The 21165-nt window shown below is 32.7% G+C and overlaps 1 protein-coding gene across 1 annotated transcript; it reads right to left on the bottom strand.

The window, feature by feature from the left end:
- Window positions 1–363: 363 nt before the first annotated feature.
- On the bottom strand, window positions 364–14948 carry LOC145265756 (S-crystallin SL20-1-like). Its single transcript, XM_080121808.1, has 6 exons — window positions 14330–14948; window positions 6078–6173; window positions 5728–5843; window positions 4351–4404; window positions 4134–4241; window positions 364–661 (listed from the first exon to the last, which is right to left on the bottom strand). Exons 1-6 carry the CDS (start codon window positions 14457–14459, stop codon window positions 497–499), a joined length of 669 nt encoding a protein of 222 aa, XP_079977934.1. The 5' UTR covers window positions 14460–14948; the 3' UTR covers window positions 364–496.
- Between the last annotated feature and the right edge of the window lie 6217 nt (window positions 14949–21165).

The following is a 21165-nucleotide window of genomic DNA, read 5'->3' on the forward strand; positions in this document are numbered from 1 at the left end:
GTCTTTCATTTCATACTAAGATTAGCTTCTAGAACATAATTTCATATTAATTTTAAAATTCGACTATTTTCACATAATAATAACAAGATTTTATAGTTGTAGGCTTAAAACTTTGAAAACAAAATACAAAGTGCAGTTGGTCCTAGTCGAGGGAAGTGTATTCTTCAAATTGTGAATAACGTACATTCAGAAAGAAATGGTCACGTGCACGTTGCTGCCACCCGTCTCATGTATATCTTCTCTATATCATGTGATTTTAAGTAACTAATAACAACTTTCTATGCTCCACTTACTCTTTAGTGTCCGCGTTTAATTGTCTATGATGTAATTTTAGAAAGAAAGACACGGAAGCGTTTTTTTTAATAAAAAATTTGTTTTATTTAAAAAAATGTCGAACTCAAATGACTGTTATTTATCTTGTAAAATAATACAACTGTTTTTTTATTGAAATATTCTTTGACATTTGACGGTGGTGTTTTAAATCTTTCGGTTTTCTTTACCACATAGAGTTGCAACGGTTCTTAAAGTAACCGGCCATCCTTGGATAGTTGTAGAAGCGGTTGTAAAGACCCATCATTCTGGGGTAGTTGCTGAACATGTTGGGGTAGGAATTGTACATCATCTCCATGCAACAGTAGAACATCATGTCACACCACATCATCTGAAAAAAAGAGAAACGAATGCCTTAACTATAGATCGCTTTTCGAATAATAGACAATAAAGATAAAAGAAAATACACAAAAAATTACCAATAAACATAAACAACGGTATAGTCTGATTGGCAAAACCGTTCTTATTAGATCAACGAAGTTAAGTGATGTGAATCCTGTCCATTACCAAACGAATTTGTATTGGAGAATGCTCAGCGTCCATTACCAGAGAATGCTATTGGGTAATGTTAAGCGTTGTATATCATATTCGAATGACTGGAATAAAGATACGGCTGACATTCCCAGTAATATCTTTCCCTCAGAAGAGACATAGCAAGCTTGCCTCTGCTTTACCGTTATTTCCATGGCAAGTGCTCGTCTGAGCTCTAATCTATGTTCCTCCTCGCCAAACTTTCACGAAAAACACTCGTCTACCTGAAACCACTGTCAATAATTTTCTCAACTCTTTATCTGTTCCTAAACCAAAACGTAGATTCCATGAACAAAGCTTCTTTCTTAGAACTGCACGGCTGTGGAACACTCTTCATTTTGCCTGTTTTCCATCTGACGACAATTTGGTTGTCGTCAAGTCCAACGTAAACAAATTCTTGATGAACCGTCCCCTTAAGTAATCCAATTTACCAAATTTCCACTACTAACGATTACTATATTATCACATTGACTACTGTACACTCAGTAACCCTTATTCTCGAGTGGTCCCTGGGCCTTGATAAGTGGTGACCTCTATGTAAAATAAATGTACTTCCTATGTAAGAGGAAGTCTGCATAGTTCACCCAGGGCACCATGTAGCTGCCAGTTCAAACTGGAAGCCTATATAATTACTACGATATACAACGTTGTTCTGGATTGGATGAGGATTGCTACGATGTACATTGCATGGTGCCAATTGCATCATCATACACCATTTTGTTTTTACTGCCTCCCCTCTTTCCATTTCGTCCCCGAATATAATTGGAAGAAACTGAAATATTAGAAAACTCTAAACTAGTGCCTCATAAGTATTGTTATAATTAAACCTCAATCGAGTGTTATTCCTATTTTAAGTATAAGTATTGTTTAAATTAAGCTTCAATTGATTATACGAGTGTTCCTCTTATTTTTACTTAAAAAGTTTGCGAGCTACGAAGACGGGAGTGGTACCATTAAAACGAGCGACCTTTTCTGATCAAGTATTTTTTTTACATAGTTATCACCATTGTCAATACACTTTTGCCATGGGATTAAATGACACATCTCTGCTTCTGATGCATGTCTATTACAGGGGTTCCTTTCTTAGAGTCTCACACCATCAATATCTACAACACGGAGATGAAAGTTTTACGTCATGAATGCACAAGTCCAGTAATTATAACAATGCATCGATTTGGGTAAAAAAAATAGGAGGCATTACTTTTAAAATGACCCTTATATATTCTGGAAGTGTTAAGAACATTCTTTCTTCATGAGTCATTTAGAGGTGCCGATGTATCAACGCATAGAGGGGAACATAATGATTTGGACAATTGCCATTAGTTTTGCAGGATAATTTTCGCATAATGCATTGATTCTATAAAAATGGGATATATTTGAAGTTTTTAATAAAGTTCCGTCTTTGTTTAGGCGGATATTAAGAGATTCGGGACCACATCTGTAGTTTTTTTGCGAAAAAATTAAATTGTATATTGTATTTACAGCTTTAAGTTATGCTATCATAGCTGCTTAAGGGAATACGCTTAGAAATTCAGAAACGTTTTAACAAAACAAAAATGTTCACTTGTGTCTGAGGGTTACGAATCATGTGACCAGCAGAACGATTCATCTTCCATACTGATGATTCCTGAAAAAGAATGTAACACGTGCGTATGTTGATAAGAATTTGCTCGTATTAATCTTATTTATCGTAATATTGTACATAGCACTTTTACTGCAAAGACCGACACTTTAAGAGAATTATAATTATGCTGTCAAATTTAATATGTAATGCTAAGTTTTACTTTAAAGGGTCCTGGAATACTGTTTATAAAAAGTTTTAGATATTTTCGCTTGCAATACTCCCCCCCCCTTTGAACCTTTGTTATTGTATTGGCTGCTTGGTTCTAGACGTTCAGAAAAAATATTTTTTATTTCAATCTGAGGCAGAACAATCATCATCCATACGGATGATTCACAAGAAATGATGAAACACATGGGCATGTGGATAAGAATTAAAAATATAGTTATCATACTATATATATATATATATATATATATATATATATATATGGAAATTTGAGTGTGAGTTCGTTCCCTATGGACTCGTAAACGATAGGACCTATTTTTTTAACTTTTACACAAAGGTACATGATGTGTCTGGGAGTGTTCTTACGTAGGTTTTGTATCGGAATGCTTCTGGTGACTATTAAAAATCGACATTCGAAAAAATCCGATTGAAGAAGGAACACCGATCTTGATCAAACTTAACACTTTTATATAACCTTACATCACAAATGCATTTGAGAAGTTTTATCGCCGCACAAGAATAAAGTTCCTGTGTATAAATTCAACAGTAGGTTATTATATATAACAAAGGCGCGTTCGAAATATATGTTTTTGTTTAGAGCAGAATTGAAACATGACACTTGGGTTTTGCAGTTTAAACTTTAAGTCAAGCCATTATTTACAGATAATTTTATAAAATTAACAGTACATTCTCTACAGTGCAATGTAGACTACAATGTATTGTGGACTAGGTCACTGCGGGGAGGTATTTAAAACTTCCTCTGAGTACTCTCTGAGGGGGTTCTCTATCTAGAGCGATCAATCAATCGATTTTATTGAAAAATGAGTGATTTCACCGGTTTCGATGACAGTAAAAGTATGGGTGACTATATTACGTTTGTTGATCCTTATTCAATTCCGGATAATATCGAATCTCCATTCTAGTATATATATATATATATATATATATATATATATATATATATATATATATATATATATATATATATATATATTGCAGTTATTTGACTTCAAAGTGTTCAATTCAACACGTATCTTATTTAATTTTCAAATTTTACTCAACGCTTTTAATGAATAAGCTACTCAGATTTTCAAACCACGCGCGATCACGCGTTATCCGACTACATATAAATCCGCAGCTAACATCACGTGGATTCAATTCACATTCTTCCACTCAACACCATGGCGAAAAATAAGAGAAAATATATATATATATATATAGATTGAAAAAGGAGTCTATCTCCGAAATAAATCTCTCTTTTTAAAAATAAACACTCGTTTATTTTATAAAGGAAAAAAATCGCGTTACAGTTATTTGGTTTCAAAGTGTTTAATTCAACACGTGCCTTATTTAATTTTCATATATATACATATACATATATATATATATATATATATATATATATATATATATATATATATTATAATATTCCTAAAAGAAAAGAAAATAATTATTTTTAGCATTGGTATGAGTTGATATTTACCTGGTCACCCATGAACCACATGTTTCCACCATTGCGCATGCACAGAGTCCTCTCCATGAAAGGCATGATCCTGTTGAAGGTATTCATGTATCTCCAGTACATATAGTTCTGGAAAGACAAAAATAAACAAGTATTAAATATTCTCTTAGCCAAAATTGTATTACAAAATTGTATTCTCAATTCAATTTAAACATTAAAAAAATGAAATGTGACTTACGTCGTAATTGCCACACATGCTGTCACCACCGAATCCCCAGTCGTTCATGTTGTACTGTGGGAAAAGAAAGAGAAACATTTAGAAAATATTCTTAGATAACGAATAAAGAATATATTAAGATGGCGTGTCTAGAAATTCACTTAGAGGTCGGGCACCTAAATATAGGTGCTATGTTATCTATGTAGATAGCTATTTCCCCCAATAGAAAGCATTTCATCATCATCATCATCATTATCATCATCATCATCATAGGTTTTATCACACTAAGAGGAGAAACGGTTCTTCTGTTTTTTACAACTAGTTTTATCCCTGGGGAGGCATGGTCAAATGGCACCATGCTGTTGTTCAGGTCATTTCTGCGCCCTTTTTTTGCCTTCTACTAGGCCTTTTTTATGGGGTCAGATGGCCATTCTATCACTTTATATGTGCACTTGTTTTCTATATATCTCGAAAACGACCTGCACATCTATGTTTTGTCGTTCCTATGGCGATGATGAGTTCATTTACTCCACTTTTCTCTCTGATCCAGGTGTTTTTTTTTTCGCATAAACGTACTCCGAGTGTTTTAATTTGTATTGTGACCGTATTAGCTTTTCTATTGCTGCATTATTAGGTACATATGCTTTGCTCCCATATGTCATAACAGGCATGATGTATTTATCAATAGTTCAGCAAAAAATAAAAATCAGATTTGCTCATTGTTTGCGAAATTTGCAGAATTAGTTCCACTTAAATAACAACAGCATGTAAACATATTTTATATTAAAGTCATATTGATGTCTTTGTTCACAGTACACGTCATATTTGAGATCATAGCAGATGATAATATATGTGCATCATAAGTCATATGTATATATATATATATATATATATACATATATATATTACATCATATGATATTATCATACATGTTATAGCAACAAAAAAAATCATCATACGTCATAGCAAAAAAAAAAACGGGATTAAATAGGAGGAGAGGTCAGAAATGAAAGTAAATATTCCCGGTAAACTCCAGGTATATTACCTAGTAATTTTGATAAAATTTTGGAATTTGGGTTATTACATTTTAATAACGTTCGATTTGGAGGTATATTACATTTTAAAAACGTTCGATTTGGAGGTTATTACATTTTAAAAACGTTCGATTTGGAGGTTATTCAAATTAGAAAAATCAAATATGTTCTTTTTTACTGACTTCATCTCTATGTCAGACACATATTGAATGAAGTGTTATCTGTATATTTAATTTCAAATCTTAACTTTATTCTTAATAAAGTTCATTTAATTATCGAATAGAGCTGGAGATTAAAATTATTTCTTCACATGTTTTTTATTGATTTTTATAACGTTGTTAAAAATTCGATATGATTCACTCACCCTGAAGTTTCCGTTCTTCCAGTGGTAGTACCTCATGTAATCGTGCATGATTTCATAAAAGCAATCACTGATGTAGTCACACCTCATCATGTCCATGGAGTTGTTTGGATAAAAATCTAGAAATATCAAATATAAAATGTTAAGCTAATTCCGTCAAATAATAATTTGATAATAAGTGACAACCTAATCTCACCTTTAAAGTTACTAAATAAAATTATTTTTTAAATGTTTGTTTTGTGATGTGCAAAGATTGAATTTCATTAAAAATATTCAAAAATATATTTCAGTCCTATAAAATAAAAAAAACAGTTTAAACAGAAGCATATCATAGAGTTGTGCTAAGTACTTACTGTATTCACGGGCCATATACCTGCAAATGGCCATTGTCTCGGGCATCATGTAGCCATTGTCCATCTGCAGACAAGGCAGATAGTTACAGGGGAAATCTGGAAAAAGAAAAAAAACAATTAGGATATATATATATATATATATATATATATATATATATATATATATATATATATATTTATAATATAAAGCTGAATGTCTGTGTGTGTCTGTTCACAAATAGGCTCCTTTATGGTTGACTATTTTAATAAACTGATTACATATAATGATAGAAGATGTATCGAGACACAGGAGTGGGTATGTTTGATCATGTAGAACGGTGGTTCCTTAAAATTGTGGGGTCTGCGTTCGCACCTGGTCCACAAAGTATGAGAAATAAAAAAATTTAAAATTTAGAAAAGATTTACAAGTGTTTTTGATATAGATGTACATAAGAATACTTTGATAAGTATGTTTTAACTTAAATAGGGATGGTATAATAACATTGTGGGGTCTGCGTTCGCGCCTGGCCTCCATAGAATAGACATAGGCACAAACTTTAATAAAGACTTTTTATATCTATCTGCGTAAGTATACTTTGATAATTATGTTTCAGTTTGAAGAAATATGGTATAAGAAAATTATAGGGCGTTCGTTCACGCCTAACCTCCATAGAGTGGAAATATGTCACAAAGTTTAAAAAGGTTTTTGAATATAGATCCACAGAATATTCTGATAAGTGTTTCGGTGTGAACAGGTATTGTATAATAAATTATGGGGTTTATCTATTTTATTTTTACTTTCATCATATTTTGCTTTTGTTTGCTTTTGTTTTTATACCCCCAAAATCTGAGGTATCTCTTTACAACCCTTCCTTTTCATAACCGATCATACTTTCATAAATCAGAGTCCATTTTATGTAGGTTGTTTTTGAACGCAGTCAACGACAGGTACTTTTGCTAGTATATATATATATATGTATATATATATATATATATATATATATATATATATATATATATATATATATACTAAAAGAAGTTTAGAACACAAAACCTTGTGGTTAGGAACAACTGATCACCGGCTATAAAAACGTTGGAACAAACCAATGTAGTGTATAAATTCTAATGTTTTATGGGAGAATGTAACTCCGAAAATAATACATACATTGGGCATACAATGACAATGTTGTCCCGGCGAACAACCATGCATCTAAATAATGCTAGTGCATATATACATTTGATAAAAGAACATAACTGTCCTCCTCCAATCTTAGGAAGGTCCTCGTTGACAACATAAAAATTGTACAACATGAATATAACATTCAAAAAGTTAAAAATTCTTGAAGCGTTATATATTAGAACCCTTCAACCCACTATAAATGATATTCCATTCGATAAAAGCCGTAACGTTCTACAATGCCTTGCGTAGTTTGTAGTGGACAGACTTTGTTTAACAGTGTCCACGATCTTGCTTATTTATTAAAATAAGCAAGAATTTTTAATCGATTTTTCATCGACTTTTCATCGACTCTATATATTTTAACTTATTATCACCTTACGCCGTTTACTGTATATTTTAGTTTTCATTTTTAATTCTCATTTTCGCCCCTTTCGCACTTTTACTTTAACTCCTGAAGATGAGTCGTAGACGAATCGAAAACGCCCGTGACAGCAACCTTTATCAATATTTTTGATTTTGATATAAAAAAGAGTATACGGAAAATCGAAAAATTAAAAAAAGAGACATAAAGCAAAGTGGCTCCGTTGCATTTAATAATATTGGGTTGAATATATATAAATACTAGACTACCCGTGACCCGTTGGGTCAGTATGTTATATTAGCTATAGAATTCATGTATGAGCGTGACACTTGTGACGTAAAGAAAATAGTTTTTTGTGACGTAACAGAAACATTTCTACGAAAGTATATTAAAATGAAAAAAGAATATAGATAGATTTCTATGAGTCATTCTGTTTATTATAATTGATTATTTTGGGAAAAAAATTTACAGTTACTTAATTATAAGTGCTTGGCCATACTTATAGGTAAATGTGCACTGAGCAGATACCATAATTCAAAATTTGATATATCTGCTTTTTTTACATCGTTTATTTCTGTATTACGTTTAAGTTATTTTAAACCCCACTCTTCCCATGTTAAATAATAATTTCGAAATAATAACGTTACTTTCAGTGCGCAGGTCATGCACGCATGCGCAACCGGATGTTGTAAACTGGAAAGTGGGTTACATACATCGTGACAAGGTCATTTGAGTTTTATAATTATATATATATATGTGTGTGTGTGTGTGTGTGTGTGTTGCGTGTGTGTGTGTGTCTTTAAATAATTTCCGCCTTCATAGGGTTGAGATATACTATGATTGCGCTGCAACTTCTGTTACAAAGCGAACGGATAAGAACTCGGAGACTTCTAGATTTGGTATTCGTATGATGACTTTATACACGTTGCTTCTTCCTTCGATAATTACAAACATAGTACATGTAATTCATCCCTTGTTGACACCAATGCCGTCAGAAAGAGTACAAAGAAGCAATATATATATATATATATATATATATATATATATATATATTTATTTACCAGTGGTAAAAAAAACCGGACTAAAGTGCTCAATGTGGACTCACAGTAATAAATTTCCTATATATATATATATATATATATATATATATATATGGGGGGGTGCTTATATATATTATACTTATATATAATAAAATGGAGACGAACAAAAAGTTCATAAAATATATTTTTTAAATTTACCAGAAAAAAAATCGATTCAATAATTAAAAATAAAAGGCAAAATGGCTTTAATTCAATAATTTTTCGTTTGTGCTTGACAGAAATCATTTGAATTATCTATCTAAAATATACAGGTGGCGAAAATATGTCGTCTTACCTTACAAAGAAAAAAAAAACAAAAAAAAAACGAAGAGCTTATTTTCATGAGAGAGATTTACTGGACATTATTTTTATACGAAAATAAAATTAAATTTCAATCTTTAAACTTTATGACAAAAAAGAAATATTAAAGTACGCTCACTTCCAAAAAGTCATTTTATATTAAAGTGGTAAAGCGCGTCTTTGTATATATATATATATATATATATATATATATATATATATATATATATATATATATATATATATATATATATATATGTATATATATACATACGCATATGTATATACATATATATATATATATATATATATATATATATATATATATGATTGCAACATCTTGTCAGACGAGTGGTTTAATTTTCTTTTATATATATATATGTATATATATACTCGGGTTTTTTATATTCAAAAGTAATGGACTAATGAATTCTACGAGGTTGTTAGATAGTGCTCAATAAAAAGAGCTGATAATACTTGTTTATTGTTATATAAACATGCTCACATCCCGCTGCTACAAATAGCCACTTGTTTCAATCAAACAACAGATATCATCAGGCAGCGACTTGACTATTCAAAAGTTCAATGAATAATGGATTTTTATTTTAGGTAGGAACTCTTTAAAAGTTGGAGTTAAAAAACTTAAAACACAGAACTTTAATTAAAAAATGTAAAAAGGGAGGGGCAATTTAAATAAAGTTAAAAGATAACAATGGGGAGAGAGTGATTGAGAAGAGAAAAAAAAGGAATAGAGAAAGAAATAGAGAAAGAAAATAGAGGAAAAAAAATATAGAGAGAAAAAGAAGAGAGAAAAAAATATATATATATATAATATGGAGAAGAAAAGAAAAAAAAAGAAAAAAGATATAAATGGTTATTATAAAGAGAATAAGAACTAGAAGGAAAAGGAAAGAATAATGAGATCTAGTTAAATAGAGAAAAAGAGAAAGAGAGAAAGTAAGAATTTGACAGTATATAGAAAAAGAAAAAGAAAAAGATCTGCGTGTAAACCAATAATAAAAAATAATAAAAACAGAATAAAATTAATATTTATTATCTTTTTAATATAACATATTTATATTTAATATAACATATTTAGCCCAAATGTGTGTATGTATATATATATATATATATATATATATATATATATATATGTGTGTGTGTGTGTGTATATATACATATATGTATTGTATTCTTTTTATATACATAAATATTAGTAGTTTTTTATTTATAATTATTGGCCCTATTTAATTTATTTAATCCCCTCTTTTGGCTAAATATGTTATATTAAAAAGATAATAAATATTAATTTTATTCTGTTTTTATTATTATTATTATTATTATTATTATTATTATTATTATTATTATTATTATTATTATTATTACTATTATGTTTATTATTATTAATAATAATTTTAATATTGTTTTATCATTATTTTTTTCTTTTATTTATATATTTATCTAATAAAAACGCGAAAACTTAAAACTTATATCATTTAGCATAAAGGGCCTAATTAATTGTAGACGTATGTTTGAATTGCGTTGATATTACTCGTGGACGTATGTGAGATGATAAATATGCTGGCTGGATACATTCACTGCCTTTTTTGACATGTTCATTTCTGACGCTTTTTTTTTCTCTCTCTTCTTTTTCTCTCTATATTTTTTCTCTCTATTTTCTTTCTCTATTTCTTTCTCTATTTCTTTTTTTTCTCTTCTCAATCACTCTCTCCCCATTGTTATCTTTTAACTTTATTTAAATTGCCCCTCCCTTTTTACATTTTTTAATTAAAGTTCTGTGTTTTAAGTTTTTTAACTCCAACTTTTAAAGAGTTCCTACCTAAAATAAAAATCCATTATTCATTGAACTTTTGAATAGTCAAGTCGCTGCCTGATGATATCTGTTGTTTGATTGAAACAAGTGGCTATTTGTAGCAGCGGGATGTGAGCATGTTTATATAACAATAAACAAGTATTATATATGTATATATATATATATATATATATATATATATATATATATATATATATATATATATATATATGAGTGGGGATCACCAACAATTAGTACGCATTTCTTAAATTTACTTTATTATTTCGTAGTTTTATTTTTATTTTTTTAATTATTGAGATCATTATAAAAAAATTTTTAAATCATAGTTTTTAACGCGTTTCGGAGGTTCTGTGAAGCGTCATCTCAGAAAGTATTCAAGATGTAAAATATTTAAAATATGTTTAAAATTTATGAAAGCGTTTTTGCGGTCCATTTTGGTGACATGTTCCAAGAGGTGGAAATATCTGTAAACTATTATGAAAATCTTCATGCGTGTGTTTCGCCCCTACCCTTGCTTATTGGGGGTCAGACCATAGTCATTAGGTGTAGCTGTTATTTGCTTTTCCCTCCCTTTCCTTACGCTTCTCCTTTTTCTCTTTTTCTTTCTTTCTTTTTTCTTCTTACTTGAGTGGAAGTGTAGGGCACGTTTGTACTTGGTCAAATAATTGCGCGTGTGTGTGCGTTCGTGTGTGAGGAGGGTGATTGCGTGTGTGTGTGTGTGTGTGTGTTTTCTTGTATTGGTTTGAAGAATGTGTGTTCTGTTTTATAGTTTTAGTAAACCTTGTCTAGATTTTCTTATTTAGAGGAATGTTTTTATTCTGTTTTGATTTTTAGATTTTTAGATTTTAATGTCTTTCTATTATGATTTTTCTTTTAGGAGTAACCAACTTATCAAGGCCCGGGGTTCACTCGAGGATAAATGGTAAATGAGTTTACAGTAGTAAATGAGATAATATCGTAGTAATCGTTAATGGTAGAAATTTGGTAAAATAGATTATTTAAGGGGATGGCTCGTCGAAAACTTGTTTACGTTAGAGTTGAAAGTGACCATATTGCAGTCAGCTGGAAAGCAGGGAGACGGAAGAGAGTTCCACAGACGTGCAGTTCTAAGAAAGAAGCTTTGTTCATGGAATCTACGTTTAGGTTTAGGCACAGATAAAGAGTGGGGGAAATTATTGATAGTGTTCTCAGCTAGACGAGTGTCTTTCCTATTACAGCTCATCATACAACATGTCATGTAATTTGTGGTCATAGGTTTAATCCAATCAAGTTTCAAAATGAAAAGTTTCAAAAAGATGTAGATTTCAGGTACAGTGAAAAGGAAAATTTAAATAGTTTACATGAATAAGTCACACTATAACTGATGACGTAATAAATATAACTGCTGATGTAATAAATATAACTACTGACGTAATAAATATAACTGCTGACGTAATAAATATAACTGCTGGTGTAATAAATATAACTGCTGACGTAATAAATATAACTGCTGACGTAATAAATATAACTGATGACGTAATAAATATAACTGCTGATGTAATAAATATACCTGCTGACGTAATAAATATAACTGCTGACGTAATAAATATAACTGATGACGTAATAAATATAACTGCTGATGTAATAAATATACCTGCTGACGTAATAAATATAACTGCTGGTGTAATAAATATAACTGATGACGTAATATATAACTGCTGACGTAATAAATATAGCTGATGACGTAATAAATATGCCTGCTGACGTAATAAATATAACTGCTGGTGTAATAAATATAACTGCTGACGTAATAAATATAACTGCTGGTGTAATAAATATAACTGCTGACGTAATAAATATAACTGCTGGTGTAATAAATATAACTGATGACGTAATAAATATAACTGATGACGTAATAAATATAACTGCTGACGTAATAAATATAACTGCTGGTGTAATAAATATAACTGCTGACGTAATAAATATAACTGCTGACGTAATAAATATAACTACTGGTGTAATAAATATGACTGCTGACGTAATAAATATAACTGCTGACGTAATAAATATAACTGCTGGTGTAATAAATATAACTGATGACGTAATATATATAACTGCTGACATAATAAATATAGCTGATGACGTAATAAATATAACTGCTGACGTAATAAATATAACTGATGACATAATAAATAACGAAACTATTCCATTGTTCTAGTTTGTAGATTATTAAAATGATTAAAATGGATTTATTTATGAAATCCCAAAATCAAGGAAAATATTCACATGCATTTTGTGGGATTAGAACATACAAACCTCTTAGAGAAACAACGCGTGTGTATAAAAATTCATACGTGTATTTTTATCAAGCATGGAGACTCTACGATGCCCGGGATTAAATGAAAATCAACAAATGTTCCACACTTCCAATACTATTGATGTTTTTAAAATTATTTTTACATAATCGTTTGAATAAAACTGTTAAAATTCAAATGTTACATATCATGATCCAATTCTTCTCACTGTTATATTATAGCACCTACTGTTGCATTTGAGATCTGAGGGTGTATCCAATTGTTCTTTTTCAAAATCTGACTGTTCCTTTTTTGATCAGAATTATTCGGTTATCGATTTTTTTTCACTTATAAATAACATTCAGATACAAAACCTATTTAAAGAACTAAATATATTTGTGTGAAGTTTTTAAGAAAGTCAGCCAAACCTTTTTTCTAAGTCCATAGCGAATGAACTCTCTCACACACACAGACAAAGTGCCTTATATATATATATATATATATATATATATATATATATATATATATATATATATATATTAGGAGGTATATTTGGTAAAAGAACAAGAAAAGGTGTTCACTACTTTAGTAGAGCTAAATATGTTTTTATTATTTCAACCTCGTTTTCTTTTTTTTTGCTTAAACCATTACAAATTATTTCAATCGACAGGACAATAATATTACCCTGGCTATCTCTTCAGATAATTCAGATAAGTTTTGACTTGAATTATCTGAAGGGATTGGCAGGATAGTATTATTTTTCCGTCGATTGAAACAGTTTATAATGATTTATGCAAAAGAAAAAACTCTGGGTTGAATTAATAAACACACACACAGACACAGACACAGACACAGACACACACACACACACACACACACACACACACACATATATATATATATATATATATATATATATATATATATATATATATATAGTATTCAGTTTGTTAGCAAATTAATCAGATTCATTGTTACCCTGTTTTCCCCTTTTTATAAATGAATGGAGATTCAATTTTTTTTAATATCTGGCTATTGGCTGGTGAAAACACTGGTTAAAATGATTTCCGTTGCATAAAATGTATCCAACTTCATTAGATATAACATTTGGTGTACACTCATATAAGTCCTTAGTTCAAAAAGATTTAACCGGCTATTCAACAAGAGCCTATGCTTCAACCTCATAGATATTACAGACAAATAAAAAGAGTTTTAAAGAAGTATAAAGTTGGTAACAGTTACTTACCATTCCTGCAACGATCCCAGTCGCAGAATTCATATCTCTTGTCCATGTATTTGACGCCGGCCATATGGAACATCATACGCATGCACTCGGCACGTCCGCGGCCATTGAAGTAATGGAGGGTGTAAGGCATGGTGGAGTGGTTTTCGACTTGGTGCCTACCAAAAGAAAGAACTTCTTGTGATTTGAACGACTGCAAGTGTTCTTTGAGGACGAACAGAAAAAACTAGACTTATATTTATACTCTCAGGTCAGTCAAGTTATCAGCGCTAATGAACAGGTAGACGTTTACCTGTTCAAGGACGCCTATTCAATATTCCGTACCTGACAGAACTAACGAACTCTAAGAGTACAAATTCTTCTGAATAATTATAGTTGGGCTCTTATTTGTTCCAATGCCCTTTATACTGGTTTAGTTAATGGATTTTCTATCTATCAAACAAACGTGATATAAATGTTCTGATTAACCTATGAAATTAGAAAAAACTATTCAACCAATCTGAGTGAAAACACTAATAGTAGTTCAAGCTGGAGAATAAAAACTTCTGAAACCATTGATATGTTGTTTTAATATTAATGCTTGGCCTAATCTATGTGTTTATTTTATCTGTAATACACCTACTTTGTGAGAAGGCGTCTGTTTTCAACATGTTCGCAGTCCTCATTAAGCGTTATAGGTCACATTAATTATCAAAGTTCCTTCTGCTCTTTTGCCCTCGAAAAGAAACAAGCACATGCTCTACTCTTCAAATTATTTTAGGAAATTAATTACAAGGATCCGATTTTTAGTTTAAATCGGTTAATTACGAAACAATGGCTTTAAAACTGCTGTCTTAAATGTTTAGAGTTTTCGTGGATATTTATATAGACGTCCCGTGTTTATTAATGTTTGGAAATTTTAACGACTAACAATTGTGACGAAAATGTTTATAACTATTTGATAAAGAAGAAAACACTGTAAATAATTTCAACCATTTGAACAGGCCATGAAGTTATTAGCTTGGATTTTATGATTAATTCGACAACACTAATCTGAATTCAATCGTTTTATCTATAACTAGCGGGGGTACCCGGCGTTGCCCGAGTGTTTGTTTCCGGGACGGGGGGGGGGAGTTTTAAAAAATGTTATGGTGGGTAAGTAGGAAGGATCAAACCCGGAGTCATTAGTAAAAGTAGGAAAATAAAGTGTGAAAAAAAAAACAAAAAAAAAAAACATCTGCAACGTTAACAGTTCGGCCACCAAGAAAAGTCCATTCCAGTTGTTTAGGAAAAAAAAAAAAAAAAAAAAAACGACTACGGTAGGTCGGCGCGAACGTGAAAATATAATGTGAATTGTCCAGCACGCTAACCACTACGCCACAGAGCACTGCAGCTAAGTTTAGTGATTTTAAATAACTTCACATGAAAGAACTACGAAGCCAAACCGGTGTTCTCTTCTCAACTGTTCCTTGTGAACGATCCCCAAACGGTGTTAAGTGGTGGCAGGGAGAGGAGGAATTTATTAGAGAGAAAATATTTTACCACTTCCATTGATCTTAACCGATTTTGGCCGTGACTTCTCAGCAGAAAAAGTATAGAAATCTAAGATTATCGAGGAATTTGAGAAATAATAAGCCTATAACACACCTCAGATATTGTTCTGCCGTTTTTGCATATTATATTTTTTTTTTTTACACAGTGATCACCACTTATCAAGGCCCGGAAGCCACTCAGGGATAAGGGTTATTGCAAGTACATTACGCTAGTGAGGAGATTTGCTGAAATGTTTACTTAAGGGGGCGGTTCATTAGGAATTTGTTAACATTGGACTTGAAGACATCCAAGTTGTAGTCCGGAGGGAAGCAGGCAGACGGAACAGAGTTCCACAGGCGTGCAGTTCTAAGAAAGAAGCTTTGTTCATGGAATCTGCGTTTTGATTTAGGCACAGATATAGAGTGGCGGAAATTTTTGACAGTGGCTTCAGCTAGACGGGTGTTTTTCGTGAAAGATTGGCGAGGGAGACCAGAGATTGGAGTTCAGACGAGCATCTGCCATGGAAATAACGATAAAACAAGGACAGGCTCGCAACGTCTCTTCTGTGGGAGAGAGGTTGCAGGGTAGAGAAAAGGGCATCCCCCACTAAGCAACGAAGTCTATTTTGTACTCTGTCAAGGCAGGATAGGCTATTTTTAGCAGCTCCTGCCCAGATATGGCAACAGTATTCCATCCTTGGACGTACTTGGCTTTTATATAGATAGAGAATTGCATCAGTAGTGAGATATCTTCTGGAGCGGTAGAAGGATCCCACCATCTTTCCAGCGACCTTGGCAACAGACTTGATGTACATGTTTCATTTCAGATCAGGAGTAAAGGTCAAACCCAGAAGCTTGTCAAAACACGGGGCCTCACCCCCATGCATGAAATATCTTGATTTTTAATCCTATTAATGTCAAAATCAGACGGGAAAAAATGAGTTCATTTTATTTATATAGAAGAATAGAAGAAGATAGATAGAGAAGAGAAGAAGATATAGATCTCACCTGTCTGTTTAAATGTATGTATATATGTCTACCTAAAACACACACAAATATATATATATATATATATATATATATATATACATACATACATACATACATACATGCATACATACATACATACGAAGTGCCTTTAATAAGTTTCCGGACTTGTTTGTACAGGAATTTAAAATTTTCGCAAACTCTTGAAAATTCTAAATGTTATTGCTATACCTCTTATGAGATGACTGACCAATTTCTTGATTTCAGGTTCATATAAACAGCTACAGCAAGTATTGGAATACACGCTACTAAAGCCTGATTATCACAGTTGGTGAATTTTCAAAATGCAATTTGGATGTGAGAACAATTAAGAATAACGATATGAAATAAAATTGTTTTAAACTTTTAAAATGCCACAAAAACGTATGGAACGCTTCAGACTGATTTTGACCCATTTTGCATGAATCGAGCATCATGTTTTGAGTGGTATACGAGATTCAAGGATACTAGGGAGTCTGTAATGAATGAGAGGTGTAGGAGGAGTAAGAAAGTCAGAACGCCAGAGGTTATTCGCCTAATAAAGAATTTCATGGATAAGGACCGTTGTGTTTCTATACAGAGAATACTTTCACAGTTTGATTATTCGCGAGGAACTGAAGAACGGAAGATTTGCGCGAAGTTTTCCTGAAAGGTGCACTCAACATCGCCATCCTTTTCACAGACTATTTAACTTAGATGTGCAGTAGAACAGTTTGGCACACTTTCTATTGTCCAGACTTTGCTCCCTGTGACTTTTGGTCATCCCTAAGTTCAGGGAAACCTTAAAGGCTTTCGTTATGAAATAATTGAGGAAATGAAAGCGGCTGTGACGAGGGTTATTGACACGTTCACACAAGAAGACTTGAATTGGGGTGTTGACATATCGTAACTATTATTACGTTGCAGAAGATCAAAGACAAATATGTGTTGGTGTGTGTAGCATGAATGACAGAAAGTAGTGGAAGAAATGAGAATACTCACAGTTAATGTATGTGAACATTTTATTTACAATACAGTTAATTTATGTGAACATTTTATTTACAATACAGCACCACATAAAATGATACAAATTCCATCTATCAGTCTTAGTCCGATATTATTTGAGTTTGTGAGTCACAACTGTCACTAACAGAAGTAATATCTACATCATCATCTAATCAGATTGTCAGGAAATAAAAAGTTACGTACGAAATTCGGTTCAAATTCCCGAGTTCAACAAGATACACATGAAGAAGGTCGGAGGTTACATCGACCGAAACGTTGTGAATATGCAATTCAAGATGTGAACAGTAGTCCGAAGATTCCAAATTATACGAATTCAAAAGAGATTCAGGATATTTCATGAAGCGATTATTGCTTTTATTATTTCATTCTCATCGTCGCTTTGTTATAAATATTATCAGTCAAATCTTTGCGCTATGGTTCTGTTATAAGGTTGGTGATGCGGAGACTTGATTACTAATAGTAGTCGAGAATTCGTCGTCGATAATCAGCCTGACAGTTTCTGAGCTAATATACGGACCTTTTATCTGTCCCATTGATGTATTCAACCTGGGTTGTAACCGTTTTCGGGAGAGGTAAGTTCATTGCTTGTTGCCTAAGATGCTACAATTATGAATGCCGTCGGGGCTGTCACAGCAATTTTGGATAGTCAAGAGTGTTCTTTCGTTTAAAATAGAACATGGGTCATCGGCACAATGCAAGGGAAACCTCTGGATTTTGATCTGCTAGTTGGCATTACCGCCATTAAGGCATCCAATAATGTTTGCATAAATCAGTCTAAATTTGTGGAGTTTAGGGAAACATAACTCACCTGTGCTGCAAATATGTATTAAAATGTTTATTTTGTATCAAAATTTGACGAGTGGAAGGTATGTGAAATGTTATATTATGTTAATCAGCGGGTTGGGCACAAGCGATAATATCAGAAGGATAATGACATACCGCAGAACCCTTAAAATGTTTTGGACTCATGTGATATATTAACATCTATACTGATACTTATGTATGATATGAAACGAAATTGGAAATTAAAAGACGTTTCAATTATACCAGTCATCATAGGAGCAACTGAGCTTATGAAAAAGAACTTTAAAAAATACATAGCAAGCATACCCGGTGAACCAAGTGCAAGTGAAATACAAACGATTGCACTGAAAGGGACGGCTAGAATTCTGAAAAGATTTCTTGGTTGGACTCACTAAAATAGGGGTAAATGTCAGACATCTGGTTGGATGTCCCATCCCCTAGAAGAAAAAGTTTAAGAAAAATGAAAAAAAAAGGGATATATTAACTGGCGATGCAGACACATGTACAGATAAACGGAGAGAATGGGTGAGGCGAGGAATTAATATATCCATACCTATGTCGAACTCTATCTCTGGCCGTATTTGTACTATTTAAAGTGAAATATATCGTCTCACCAGGTTAGGTTTTAATGTGTCGCTTTGGACAATCTGACCTGTGCTTGAGGTTAAGTTAGTCCAAGATGAAATAAAGAAAGCAAAGTCGGCGTATATCGATAATATATGTATGACTGAGAGCAGTTTTCTTTTACAAAGGAGCCATCACTTATCAAGGCCAGGTTACCAATCGAGGATAAGGGTTAATGAGTGTACAGTAGTCAATGGTATAATATTGTAGCAATCCTTAGTAGTGGAAATTTGGTAGATTGGATTATTTAAGGAGACGGTTCAACTAGAATTCGTTTACGTTGGATCTGAAGACGACTAAATGGTAGTCAGCTGGAAAGCAGTCAAACGGAAGAGAGTTCCTTAGATGTGCAGTCTAAGAAAGAAGTTTTGTACATGGAATCTACTTTTAGGTTTAGGCACAGATAAAGATTTGGGAAATTATTTACAGTGGTTTAAGCTAGACTGGTGTTTTTCGAAGTTTATTTTGAACTCTGTCAAGGCAGGATAAGCTATTTCTAGCAGCTCCTGCCCAGATGTGGCAACAGTACTCCATCTTTGGATGTACCTTGCTTTCATATATGTAGAGAAATCCATCAGCAGTGAGATATCTAATGAAGCGGTAGAAGGACCCACCATTTGTCCAGCGCTCTCGCAACAAATTTGTCTCTTGACAAAGGCTACCTTTCTAGGGCAATTGCTCTTGACATATCAAAGGGCTTCGACAAGGTATGGCATAAAGGCCTACTTCACAAGATTTCCAGCTACGGTATAACTGACTGGGATAGCTTCCGTACATTCATATCTGATTTACCTCTGCACTCCATGTTTAAAAAAGATGTGTCCTCTATAGTATCGGATCTGACCGAATGGTTAATTGTAGGCATAGACCAATTCATACCATCTAAAAAATTCCAACAAAAACCTAACAGCCAGCCATGGTTCTCCCCAGAATGTGCTGCTGCTATCGCGCGCAGAAATCACTTTTTCCATAGCTACCAACGTAATAGATGCACTGAGACTAAAGCTGCTTTCAGGACTGCCAGCAACCACTGTAAAAGAGTAATAAAAAATGCAAGAGAGCTTTATGCCCAATCTGTTAAATCCAAGGTAGCTGATCAGCGGCTTGGTTCCCACCAGTTTTGGCAAATAACAAATAGGATCCTGAACAGAAGTGTGCGTTCTATCCCAACCATTATCAATGGACCAGAGGTCATCTCGTCAGCGTCAGACAAGTCCAAACTATTTGCTAAGAACTTTGCAGCTAATTCTACCCTATGCGACGAAGGCCATCAACTCCCCATATTTCCTCTTATAACACAGAACAAGCTAGGTAACATACAAATATCCGTGCATGAGGTCGCCAAGCTTATCAAGAACCTAGATTCCAGTGAAGCAACTGGCCCTAATGGCATCCCAATTATAGTGTTAAAAAAGCTTCAACACGAACTTGCTCCCATACTTACGAAACTATTTAAGCGCTGCCTTAAGGAGAAGTGCTTTCCGACTCCCTGGAAGACCTCATCAGTTTGCCTTGTATTTAAGAATTCAGGTGATAAGTCATCTCCCTCTTAGTACAGACCAATAAGTCTCCTGTGTGTTATGAGTAAGTTGCTGGAATCCATATTAAATAGAGAAATAGTAAACTACCTCAGCAGGAACAATCTTTTCAGTGACACACAATATGGTTTCCGCTCTGCAAGATCTACCGCAGATGTGCTGACGGTTATATCCCACAGGATTAGTGAATCTCTTGACAAAGGCTTCCTTTCTAGGGCAATTGCTCTTGACGTATCAAAGGCCTTCGACAAGGTATGGCATAAGGGTCTACTTCACAAGACTTCCAGCTACGGTATAACTGGAAATGTTTTCTCAATCATTAAATCATTTC

The sequence above is a fragment of the Euprymna scolopes genome, chromosome 40, assembly GCF_053919585.1.
Source record: "Euprymna scolopes isolate OS-2025 chromosome 40, ASM5391958v1, whole genome shotgun sequence".
NCBI classification, from domain to species: domain Eukaryota; kingdom Metazoa; phylum Mollusca; class Cephalopoda; order Sepiida; family Sepiolidae; genus Euprymna; species Euprymna scolopes.

Bases quoted from the DNA above. Each gene is read 5' to 3' on its own strand.
- LOC145265756 (XM_080121808.1), bottom strand. From the start codon at position 14,459: ATGCCTTACACCCTCCATTACTTCAATGGCCGCGGACGTGCCGAGTGC. The intron at 5,844-6,077 runs GTAAGTACTTAG...TGATATTTCTAG, and splicing joins GTATATGGCCCGTGAATACA to ATTTTTATCCAAACAACTCC. The intron at 662-4,133 runs GTAAATATCAAC...TCTTTTTTTCAG, and splicing joins TGTGGTTCATGGGTGACCAG to ATGATGTGGTGTGACATGAT.